At 46.5% G+C, this 12,794-nt stretch overlaps 1 protein-coding gene across 1 annotated transcript in view; it reads right to left on the reverse strand.

The window, feature by feature from the left end:
* The window catches only part of dpyda.1 (dihydropyrimidine dehydrogenase a, tandem duplicate 1), a 266,445-nt gene that overhangs the window by 20,769 nt on the left and 232,882 nt on the right, over positions 1 to 12,794 (reverse strand). Inside the window, exon 19 of the mRNA XM_067435665.1 lies at positions 1,421 to 1,600. Within this exon, the coding sequence (XP_067291766.1) occupies positions 1,421 to 1,600 (180 nt within the window). The remainder of the gene's footprint in view (positions 1 to 1,420; positions 1,601 to 12,794) is intronic.

The following is a 12,794-nucleotide window of genomic DNA, read 5'->3' on the forward strand; positions in this document are numbered from 1 at the left end:
TAAAGCACCCAATTATGAAGTTAAAAAAACGACATGTTCTAAATGAAACACATCTTTGTTTGGCAGCAATGATGTCAAAATGCACTTGATTGGTCTTTATCACATCTCCCCTTGCAAGCACTGGTTATTTCCCTTAATAAATGCAAATCTATTTTTCTTATACATCCATCTGACAGAGAAGCAGCTTGCCTGAGCTGTACAATGGCAGACGTGAAGTACAATGCTCACATGGTCTAATGTTCATTGATTTTTCTTCTTCTCTCTCGGTTTACAAAAGACCGCCTGTCAAGCACACATCCCCGTGACCCGTGCGGTGAGTGACTTTTCCTTCTTTTGAGCAGGAACCTTGAATGCGGTTCTGTGCTGCCTGGGGACACATGGTGATGTTGATGTTTCTACACGACACTCCACAGCTTCCCTCGGCTTTCCCAGGGCCTCGGTTATTGTTGCCACAATTCCAGCACTAATGTCCTATCGACATGGAAATGACTTGCACTTATCAGCCTGCTTCCCTTTCGTTTTACTCCTTCATTCCCCGACGCTCATTTGGCATTAGCATTTAAACTATTGCGCTGAGCCGCCTTGCAGTCAGAAGCTGAGAAGTCGCAGCTAGCGCGTTAGAAAACACTAGGCGGGCTTCAAAGCTTTTCCCTCGGCTGGTGTATTAGCAGAAAGGCTGTGATCTGATAAAGGCCTTTAATTCGCTGCTTTGAAAGGAGTTTACTGAAGTTTTGCTCATTTACATGCCGCCTAATATTCCTTGTGCACAAATAATGAGGGAGATTACAGGGGGCTGAACGTACACGTGAAGTACAAACCATTAAACGCGTGAAAAGCTGCCTTTGTCCAATCTCATTTTCTGATTCTATATTATATTTTTGCTGCTATGTAAATGCCGTGTGCGAGGAATAAGAGTTGCGATATAAAATAAACCAATTATTTTCTCCTGGAAGTCAAAGCTCTTTTGGTGATTCAAACTTGGAAAAATTCAATCCATCTGCAAGACCTTGTGCCTACTTTAACCTTAGCCGGGTTAAAACTCCTCAATTTGGTCCAAGTGCTTCGTTTTAGCAGGAGAAACGGTAAAATAGGACCATAACAACTAAGCACTGCACTATAATGTTCTTTCACCTTTGAGATCGCAGAAGTGCAAGCGGGCACTTTGTGTATTGGACAGCGCTGTTATTACAAGGAATTTTACGAACTAACAACAAGTAAATGGATGGGAGCAAGTCCGCGGGTGTAACGCTAATGCTGCATTAATGAGCACTTGTTCCTAAAGCTGTAGAATTATGGGAATTGCGTTTAGCTCCTTAATGGCGTGTCAGAGAACTGTAATAAGGAAAACAGTGTGAGAGGAAGTTGGGGAGTGGTAATCATCAGTAAACGTGTGTTTTAACACAGCTGTGAAGTCTCTCACGCTTCCTTTGACTTGCTCCAGCATAGGCACAGGCTTCCCCTTCTGATGGCGGGCCGTAGGCGGAGACTGGCCGTCCCAGTCCTGGAGCTCCTCAATGCTTTTCAAGTAAAGCAGGGCTTTCAGACCAGTGCAGTAGTCCTCGATCACAGTGAAGTCCTGATTTTGTACCGCACTGCACACCTGTGTGAAGATAAGTTGTGGCAGTTTCTTTAATAATGGTTCTGGTCGGAGCTGTGGTCTAGTAATTAGTGCACATATATGGGCAATGCAAGTTTAAATCCCACTTGCAGCATTTCACAATTCCTATAACATTCCTGTGCTCTCTCTACTATTATGCTATAAATAAGTGGCAAAATGTCTCAAATAAAAATCACAATACACCTCCACATACACGCAACATCACGGCAGAATGGCGCCATCTTAAAGCTGCTGTAAGCATATATTTTTTTAATACCACATATAAAATATTTCTACAACCAACCAACCAACATGACTGAAATAGGTGCAGTGAGAATTCTCCTCTCTGTGATAGCCCTAGAATTTGTAAATTGCAAAAAATTATTAAATGTAAAGTAAAAAAAAAAATTAAATACAATAATAATAATTATTATTATTTTTTTTTAATTAAGTGTTCTAGAAAACATGTTTGGAGACTGACATTAAGGGCTCTATCATACACCTGGTGCAATGTGGTGCCAGGCATGATGCAAGTGATTTTTGGTAGTTTCAGCCCAACAGTTATCATTTTCACATCCTGCTCACCGTTGTTCAAATAGAAACTGCATTTGGTCCCATTTGTGCACCCATGGGCTTGCTGGCCTGAAAATTAGGTGTGTTCAGACGCATTGTTGGTACAGTGATATTTTGAGGCAACTGAAACAATACTTTTTCTGTTGTTATTTAAAGGGTGCATTAGTAATTTGCGCCTATAGGTGCATCCACACCATGAGTACACTCAGCTTATTACACACACAGGGACGCGCAGCAGCACACAAACATTTTTAAATACTAAAAATAAAAGTATACTCTCTTCTGGAGAAATGTTCAGACTCTCTGCTCACAAATTCCGCCATGGTGCAAGTGCAACTGGCTTATAATAGGAGATGTGACTTTGATTGGTTTATGGCAAGTTACGCCCAGAACACACCCATGACCATGGGCGTAGATTACGCGGGGGACGCGGGGGACATGTCCCCCTCACTTTTAATAAAATGTATTTTCGTCCCCCGCACTTTTACTGGGTCTCACCGATCCTAGTCGACCCGCTCCGAGCGGGATTCGATCCGGCGTTACCCTGCGCGGCGACGGCCAAGTTAACAGGGACACTAAAAACAGCCTTCTCTAACCTCGGTTTATAGCGCGCTTCTTGAGGTCACGGGCAAGTGTATTTACATAGAAACCAATGTGAATACATCAAGATTTAAATTCAGAGACAAAAAATAATCTATGCATGACCTGTAATTTTTTTCGATTCCTAATATAAGGAGGGCGCTCACATAGAAAGTCCAATAGTGGATTCGTAATACCCAGTCACGCTGCTGAAGGAAAACAATCGTTATGAGAGATGAAACGTGACGACGACAATCAGACGATTGCGACAATATATGCTTTATGTGTGTTTTTCAAGTCATCTCGATGTAGGCTATTTATTGACAATAAAGTAGGCTATCATGTGATTAATGTTTAGTATCTTCTGCTCACCAAGGCTGCATTTATGTAATGAAAAATAGTTAAAAAAGTAATATTTTGAAACATTATTACAAATTAAAACAGTTTTTTTCCTATGTGAATATATAGTAATTTATTCCTGTGATCAAAGCTGTATTTATCATCATTACTTCAGTCTTCAGTGTCACATGATCCTTCACTAATTATTCTCATATGAGGATTTCATAATCAAGAAACATTTATGATTATTATCTGTGGCAAGGGGGGCGTGGTTCAGCGAGGTCTGCAGCGGGAGAGAGAGCCGCGGGACGAGCGGTAAGTGAGTGGGTTGGAAGCAGATTAATAACACCTGTCTCTCGTTCCAGTAATGAGCGTGGAGAGGGGATAAAACCTAGGTGGAACCGGAGATCGAGGAGAGAGAGAGGGACTGCTGACGCGACACACACACACTCACGGACATTGAGTTGTGAGACACGTTGACCCGGAAGCGGAACGTTTAACCGGAACCCGGAAGTGACTGAGAGAAATACACACGGGCGATAGCCGTGTGAAGAGACTGAGTTTTTGTTCTAATAAAGAGAAGCGTCAGCAGTCAAACCGACCCCCTTGTCCTCTTCCTTCCTTACACAAACGAACTTTATCACACTGGTGCCGAAACCCGGGAAGGAAGTAGGACAGCGCCGCCGCCATGACAACGCCCTCCGCCTCGCCATTTGCGGACATCATCACCTCCCTCGCGGTCCTCCACCAAGACCAACATCAGGCAATGCTGGACCTGCGGGCGGACCAGGAGCGCCGCTTCGAGGCGATTGTCCGCGGCCAGCAAGAGGACCGCGAGCGGTTCCGGAGCTGGATGGATCGGGAGGTTCGTGCCGAAGCCGCCGGGCGGGCTAGCGCCTCGGTCCACGTGCCCCTCCACAAGATGGGGCCAGAGGACGATCCGGAGGCCTTCATAGACCTCTTCCAGAAGACCGCGGAGGCCTCCGGCTGGCCCCGGGCACAGTGGCCGGTGCGCCTCATTCCATTACTAACAGGAGAAGCCCAGGCGGCCGCCCAACATCTGCCGGTAGCGAACCTCCTGAAGTACGAGGATCTAAAAAGGGCCATCCTACAGAGGGTCGGTCGGACCCCGGAGCAACACCGCCAGAGGTTCCGCTCCCTGGAATGGGGCGAGGCCGGCCGACCCTTCGCTATGGCCCAACAGCTCCGGGACTCGTGCCGCAGATGGCTCTTGGCCGGCGGAAGCGACGTGGACCATATCATCGATCTGGTGGTGCTGGAGCAATTCATCACTCGGCTCCCAAGAAAGACCGCCGAGTGGGTCCAGTGCCACCGGCCCACGTCGCTGGAGACGGCCATCCAGCTGGCGGAGGACCACCTGGTGGCGTGCCCGGGGGTCGGCGAGCCCTCACTAACTTCTCACTCTCTCTCTCCCCCCTCTGTCTCTCCCTCTCGCCCTGTCCCTCTCCCCAGGTCCCGTCCTCCAGGCCCTCCTCGCGTTCCCCCCAGAGGTCGGGGTGGGATGGGCACAGGACCGTCCGGGAGTTCGCGGGCTCCGCCCAGGGGGGCGGGGCCGCTGGGGGCGGGTGGCGACAATGGCTCCGGTTTCACACCCTCCCCGCGCTCATTTTCCAACCCACTCCCCGCCGCAGGGGTGGCGGGTAAGCCTGGGCTGGCCTGCTGGCGGTGCGGTGATCCGGATCATTTTGTGGACCGATGTCCGAGGATGGACATCGGGACAATGATCCGGATCCCGGACGTCCAGCGGACCACCCCCGATCAAGCAGGAGAGTACCAAATTCCTGTAAGTATCAAGGGGGGTACATATCAGGCCTTGGTGGATTCAGGATGAAACCAAACCTCGATCCATCAAAGCCTGATGCAGCCTGGGGCATTGGATACAAGCCGCATGGTTAAGGTGCGGTGTGTGCACGGGGATGTGGTGGAATATCCGGTTGTCCCAGTCACGATACAGTTTAGGGGGAAAAAGCATAGTATTGAGGTGGCGGTTAGTCCCCACCTCCGGCATCCGCTAATTCTGGGGACAAATTGGCCCGCCTTTTCGGCATTATTGGGGTCGTTATGCGCGGATGCCGCTTGGGAAAACAAGGCTAGGAACGGGGCGGTGCGAGTGCAGGTTGGCGAGACTGATACGGGACCCTTGGGAACAGCTTCAGAGGAACCGAGCGGGGTCGAGAGACTGATTCTCTCGGACCGCGATGACTTCCCTCTGGAGCAGTCTCAAGATGAGACCCTAAAACATGCATTTCAGCAGGTCCGCTCTATCGACGGTCAGTCTCTCCAACCCGCATTGCCCGTCACGTATCCTTATTTTGCCATAATTAAGGATCGGTTGTATCGAGTGACCCAAGACACTCAGACAAAAGTGGATACAACCCAGTTATTAGTACCAAAGAGCCGCCGGGAAATGCTTTTCCAGGCGGCTCACTCGAACCCGATGGCGGGCCAACTGGGGCAGGCGGCCACACTGAATCGCTTAATGACCCGATTTTTTTGGCCAGGCATTCATGACAATGTGCGCAGGTGGTGCGCGTCTTGCCCTGAATGTCAGTTGGTGAATCCACTGGCCGCCCCAAAAGCGCCATTGCGCCCCCTTCCATTAATGCAGGTCCCCTTCGAGAGAATTGCGATGGACCTCATCGGGCCATTAGAGCGATCCGCACGCGGACATCGTTTTGCGTTAGTCATCGTGGACTACGCAACACGATATCCGGAGGCAGTGGCTCTCCGCAACATCTCCGCGAAGAGTGTTGCGGACGCACTGTTTCGTCTGATCTCCCGAGTGGGGATTCCGAAAGAAATCCTCACTGATCAAGGCACGGCGTTTATGTCACGCACGATGAGCGAACTCTACGGATTATTGGGCATTAAATCCATTCGAACAAGCGTCTATCACCCACAAACGGACGGCTTGGTCGAACGATTTAATCGCACTCTTAAATCCATGATCCGTAAGTTCGTACAGGAAGACGCCAAAAATTGGGATCGGTGGTTAGAACCCCTCTTATTTGCCGTGCGGGAGGTTCCACAAGCCTCCACGGGGTTTTCCCCCTTCGAGCTTCTCTACGGACGACAGCCACGGGGGGTGCTGGACGTCCTACGAGAAACTTGGGAGGAGGGACCTTCTTTGGCCAAAAACGAAATTCAGTACGTCATGGACTTGCGAACAAAACTCCACACCTTGGGGCGGCTATCTAGGGAGAATTTGTTGCAAGCCCAGGACCGCCAGAGCCGGTCATATAACAGGGGTACAAAACTACGCAAATTCACACCGGGAGAGAAAGTGCTCGTTCTACTCCCTACGTCGAGCTCAAAATTAATGTCAAAGTGGCAGGGGCCGTTTGAGGTCGCACGACAGATAGGAGAGCTCGATTATGAAGTGATACGATCCGATAGGAACGGGGCACGTCAAATATACCACCTCAACCTGCTAAAAAAATGGAATGAGGTGGAATCAGTGTTGTTGGCAACGGTGATCGGGGGAGAGGATGATCTCGGGCCAGAGGCGAGCATTAAAGCGCAATCAGTCGCGCTGGCCCCTGGGGGAGATCACCTCTCACCGTTACAACTCACTGATTTATCAAAATTGCAGGCGGAGTTCGCGGACGTGTTCTCGCCCCTACCGGGACGTACCGACTTGATTCAGCACCATATCGAGACCGAGCCGGGCGTGGTAGTTCGCAGCCGGCCGTATCGCTTGCCTGAACACAAGAAAAAAGTAGTTCAGGAAGAATTAGGCGCAATGCTCGACATGGGAGTAATTGAGGAGTCCAACAGTGACTGGGCGAGCCCGATAGTTTTGGTCCCCAAAACAGACGGCTCGGTCAGGTTCTGTGTGGACTACCGCAAGGTGAACGCTGTGTCGAAATTCGACGCGTATCCAATGCCGCGGGTTGACGAGTTGCTTGATCGGTTAGGCACGGCTCGATTTTATTCGACACTGGACTTAACAAAGGGCTATTGGCAGATCCCCTTGTCTCCATTGTCCAAAGAAAAGACAGCTTTCACCACGCCGTTTGGATTACACCAATTTGTCACGCTTCCTTTCGGCTTGTTCGGGGCGCCCGCAACCTTCCAGCGACTCATGGATAGGATTTTGCGCCCCCATGCTGCATATGCTGCTGCGTACCTGGATGACATAGTGATTTATAGTCACGATTGGCAGCGGCATATGCAGCATGTGAGGGCGGTCCTGAGGTCGCTGAGGGGAGCGGGGATCACGGCCAACCCAAAGAAGTGTGCGATTGGGCGGGTGGAAGTAAGGTATCTGGGCTTCCACTTGGGTCATGGTCAGGTGCGTCCCCAAATTGATAAGACTGCCGCAATTGCAACCTGTCCGAGGCCCAAGACCAAAAAGGAGGTAAGACAGTTTTTGGGGCTGGCGGGATATTATAGACGGTTTATACCAAATTATTCGGACCTCACCAGCCCTTTGACTGATCTTACTAGAAAGGGGCTACCAGATACGGTCCAGTGGACGGAGCCGTGTCAACAGGCTTTTACCCAAGTGAAGGCTGCTCTATGTGGCGGGCCGCTTTTACACTCCCCTGACTTTTCTCTCCCTTTCTTGTTGCAGACTGACGCGTCGGACAGGGGGCTGGGCGCAGTCCTGGCCCAGGAGGTGGAGGGGGGAGAGCGGCCGGTGCTGTACATTAGCCGTAAGCTCTCCAAGAGGGAAGCTAAGTACAGCACCATAGAGAAGGAGTGTTTGGCCATCAGATGGGCCGTTCTCACTCTCCGCTATTACCTCCTGGGGCGGGAGTTCACCCTCTGTTCGGACCACGCTCCTCTCCAATGGCTCCACCGCATGAAGGATACCAACGCGCGGATCACCCGTTGGTATCTAGCTCTTCAGCCGTTTAAATTCAAGGTGGTCCACAGGCCGGGTGCTCAGATGGCTGTGGCCGATTTCCTCTCCAGAAATGGGGGGGGGGGGGGGGGGGGGGCTGCAGGCCGGACGGCTCCCCGGCCTGAGTCGGGCGGTGGGGGTATGTGGCAAGGGGGGCGTGGTTCAGCGAGGTCTGCAGCGGGAGAGAGAGCCGCGGGACGAGCGGTAAGTGAGTGGGTTGGAAGCAGATTAATAACACCTGTCTCTCGTTCCAGTAATGAGCGTGGAGAGGGGATAAAACCTAGGTGGAACCGGAGATCGAGGAGAGAGAGAGGGACTGCTGACGCGACACACACACACTCACGGACATTGAGTTGTGAGACACGTTGACCCGGAAGCGGAACGTTTAACCGGAACCCGGAAGTGACTGAGAGAAATACACACGGGCGATAGCCGTGTGAAGAGACTGAGTTTTTGTTCTAATAAAGAGAAGCGTCAGCAGTCAAACCGACCCCCTTGTCCTCTTCCTTCCTTACACAAACGAACTTTATCACATTATCTGTGTTGAAAACAGTTGTGCTGCTTAAAAATGTTGTGGAAACCATGATAGCCTACATGTTATTTTTCAGGATTCTATAGAATTTTTGAATATAATTTTTTGAATAGAAAGTTCAATGGACAGCATTTATTTGCATTTATTAAATCAATTATTATCTAATTTGTAATATTAAAAATATCACTTGTGATCAATTTAATGCATGTCTGATCAATAAAAGTATTAATTTAGCTCTTTTTTTAATTTTACCACAAATGTTTAGATGGTTTCCACAAAAATTAAGCATCACCATGAGCAGCATAACTGATAAATATAGCTGCAAGCAGCCATTATCGGGGCCAAGCGCAAAGAAGAAGACAAGACATGCCAGCATGGCTGGAAGTCTCAAGCCAACTGCAACAATGAGCCATTAAGGACCTATTAAGTTGATTTTAGGCAAAATAGCAGTCAAATTTTAAATACAGTCAATAATAATGGTTTAATGGTTTATCACTTTCGACCAATAGGTGTCACTGTTACGAAACTGATGTGGTTTAGTCAGATTGAGATGACAATGACACATGCAAAGTTTGGTGTCAATATGTCAAAGCATTGCAGAGATACAGCCTCAAGAGTAATTTTTGCATCATGGCTCAACTCTGTTGCAGTGGTATATGAAAACTGTTTTGTCTATCAATCCGAAATCCATAACTATTTGTCAGCATGGTCTGAAGACGATACGGATCAATTTTGGTGAAAATCGGACAAACGGTCTAGGATGAGTTTGAAAAAGTAGGTTTTTAACAAATAACAAGACGGAGGACAGATAGGTTTGCAAAATATGGCACAATTGGTATCCATGTTCTCGGCATGAGCCATTGACTGTATTATGACCAGTTTCATTACAATGGGTTAATTTAATCAAAAGTTATTCGCATTTCTGTACATTTTATTACAACTTTTGACCACAAGGTGGCGCTACCCCGAAACTTTTTGAGTATCTTCAGGACATGGAGCGGAAGACACATACCGAGTTTTGTAACGATACGCTAATGCATTCTTAAATTATAGCATTAGCATTTTAAACCATAAAACTGCATTGAAGTCAATGGGAATTTCATGTTTTGTTTTATTATAGCGCCACCAAGAGGCACAATCCCACCAATTTTTTTATGTGTCCTCATAGTGAGCCCATACATATGTGTGTCAAGTTTGGTGAAAATATCTCATTTTGTTTTGGAGTTATAGACATTTATATGAAAAAACACGTAAAAAAGGACTGACACCTGACTTTGATTGGATTTTACTACCCCTTACTATCAATATTTTGAGATTTGGGCATTAGCATATAGCTATCGACCTATGTTTTCGAACTTCTGAGGCTGGTTTCGTCTCGATCGGACTAGCGGTTTCGAAGATATCAGCAAATGTTTTTTAAGCACTAAATTACAACTCTGCGCAAACCATATGCCGAAACCTGGCAAGTCTGGTATCGTTGGAGTCGGCAAGGATTCAGGAGACCAAAAAACACACTCCCATCAAAATATGTCAACCACACCCAAAGTTATAAGCGTTTGAAAAAAAAAATTCTCCACTAGGTGGCGCTGTTTCGAAACTTCTCAGGCTACTTCAGGGCATCGTGGTGATGACCCATACCAAGTTTCATAACAATCTGTTCATGCGTTCATAAAATACAGCATTTTTGCACATAATTCAAAATGGCCGACATCCAAAATGGCCGACATGGTAAAATTGGATATCAGTCGACTCGGCATGACGCCCTGAATCTAATGAGACCAATTTTATGATTTTTGGATAAACGGTTCAGAAGTTATAAGCCAAAATAGGCATTTTTCGTATCTCCGGACAGGTAGGTGGCGCTGCGCCGAAACGCTGCATGTTGCTTCAAGTCATGCTTGTGATGACATGTACCAAGGTTGGTTTGAATACGATAAAGCGTTGCGGAGATATAGCCTTTAGTGTGTTTTTGCAACCTCCACGTAAAATTTGTTTGTGCGTTTATTGAAAACGATTGGACGAATCAACTTGAATTCCATAACTTTTTGTCAACATGCTCTGAAGATGATCTGTTTCAATTTTCGTGAAAATCGGAGCAACGGCCTAGGAGGAGTTCGAAAAAGTAGGTTTTTCAGAAAATTCAAAATGGCGGGAAAATTTGCATACCGGAAAATGACATCATAGGGTGAAATCGAATCGGCTTGAGCCAAGGAATCCGATGAAAAAAGAATTTTGTTTCTAGCCCTTAGGGGTCAAAAGTTATAAGCGTAAATATGAGTGAAACTTTGGACAGGTGGTGGCGCTAGAGGGATTGAGTTAGAGGCACCAAATTTGCTATAGTGACAGCTCAGACTGGCCTCTATGAGTGTGCCAAATTTCACAACTTTTTACCATACGGTTCTATGGGCTGCCAGAGACTCCTATGGCGGAAGAAGCAGAATAATAAATATAGCTGCAAGCAGCCATTATCGGGGCCAAGCGCAAAGAAGAAGACAAGACATGCCAGCATGGCTGGAAGTCTCAAGCCAACTGCAACAATGAGCCATTAAGGACCTATTAAGTTGATTTTAGGCAAAATAGCAGTCAAATTTTAAATACAGTCAATAATAATGGTTTAATGGTTTATCACTTTCGACCAATAGGTGTCACTGTTACGAAACTGATGTGGTTTAGTCAGATTGAGATGACAATGACACATGCAAAGTTTGGTGTCAATATGTCAAAGCATTGCAGAGATACAGCCTCAAGAGTAATTTTTGCATCATGGCTCAACTCTGTTGCAGTGGTATATGAAAACTGTTTTGTCTATCAATCCGAAATCCATAACTATTTGTCAGCATGGTCTGAAGACGATACGGATCAATTTTGGTGAAAATCGGACAAACGGTCTAGGATGAGTTTGAAAAAGTAGGTTTTTAACAAATAACAAGACGGAGGACAGATAGGTTTGCAAAATATGGCACAATTGGTATCCATGTTCTCGGCATGAGCCATTGACTGTATTATGACCAGTTTCATTACAATGGGTTAATTTAATCAAAAGTTATTCGCATTTCTGTACATTTTATTACAACTTTTGACCACAAGGTGGCGCTGCCCCGAAACTTTTTGAATATCTTCGGGACATAGAGCGGAAGACACATACCGAGTTTTGTAACGATACACTAGTGCATTCTTAAATTATAGCATTAGCATTTTAAACCGTAATACTGCATTGAAGTCAATGGGAATTTCATGTTTTGTTTTATTATAGCGCCACCAAGAGGCACAATCCCACCAATTTTTTTATGTGTCCTCGTAGTGAGCCCATACATATGTGTGTCAAGTTTGGTGAAAATATTTCATTTTGTTTTGGAGTTATAGACATTTATATGAAAAAACACGTAAAAAATGACTGACACCTGACTTTGATTGGATTTTACTACCCCTTACTATCAATATTTTGAGATTTGGGCATTAGCGTATAGCTATCGACCTATGTTTCCGAACTTCTGAGGCTGGTTTCGTCTCGATCGGACTAGCGGTTTCGAAGATATCAGCAAATGTTTTTTAAGCACTAAATTACAACTCTGCGCAAACCATATGCCGAAACCTGGCAAGTCTGGTATCGTTGGAGTCGGCAAGGATTCAGGAGACCAAAAAACACACTCCCATCAAAATATGTCAACCACACCCAAAGTTATAAGCGTTTGAAAAAAAAAATTCTCCACTAGGTGGCGCTGTTTCGAAACTTCTCAGGCTACTTCAGGGCATCGTGGTGATGACCCATACCAAGTTTCATAACAATCTGTTCATGCGTTCATAAAATACAGCATTTTTGCACATAATTCAAAATGGCCGACATCCAAAATGGCCGACATGGTAAAATTGGATATCAGTCGACTCGGCATGACGCCCTGAATCTAATGAGACCAATTTTATGATTTTTGGATAAACGGTTCAGAAGTTATAAGCCAAAATAGGCATTTTTCGTATCTCCGGACAGGTAGGTGGCGCTGCGCCGAAACGCTGCATGTTGCTTCAAGTCATGCTTGTGATGACATGTACCAAGGTTGGTTTGAATACGATAAAGCGTTGCGGAGATATAGCCTTTAGTGTGTTTTTGCAACCTCCACGTAAAATTTGTTTGTGCGTTTATTGAAAACGATTGGACGAATCAACTTGAATTCCATAACTTTTTGTCAACATGCTCTGAAGATGATCTGTTTCAATTTTCGTGAAAATCGGAGCAACGGCCTAGGAGGAGTTCGAAAAAGTAGGTTTTTCAGAAAATTCAAAATGGCGGGAAAATTTGCATACCGGAA

Source organism: Pseudorasbora parva, chromosome 24 (assembly GCF_024679245.1).
Source record: "Pseudorasbora parva isolate DD20220531a chromosome 24, ASM2467924v1, whole genome shotgun sequence".
Lineage (NCBI taxonomy): Eukaryota > Metazoa > Chordata > Actinopteri > Cypriniformes > Gobionidae > Pseudorasbora > Pseudorasbora parva.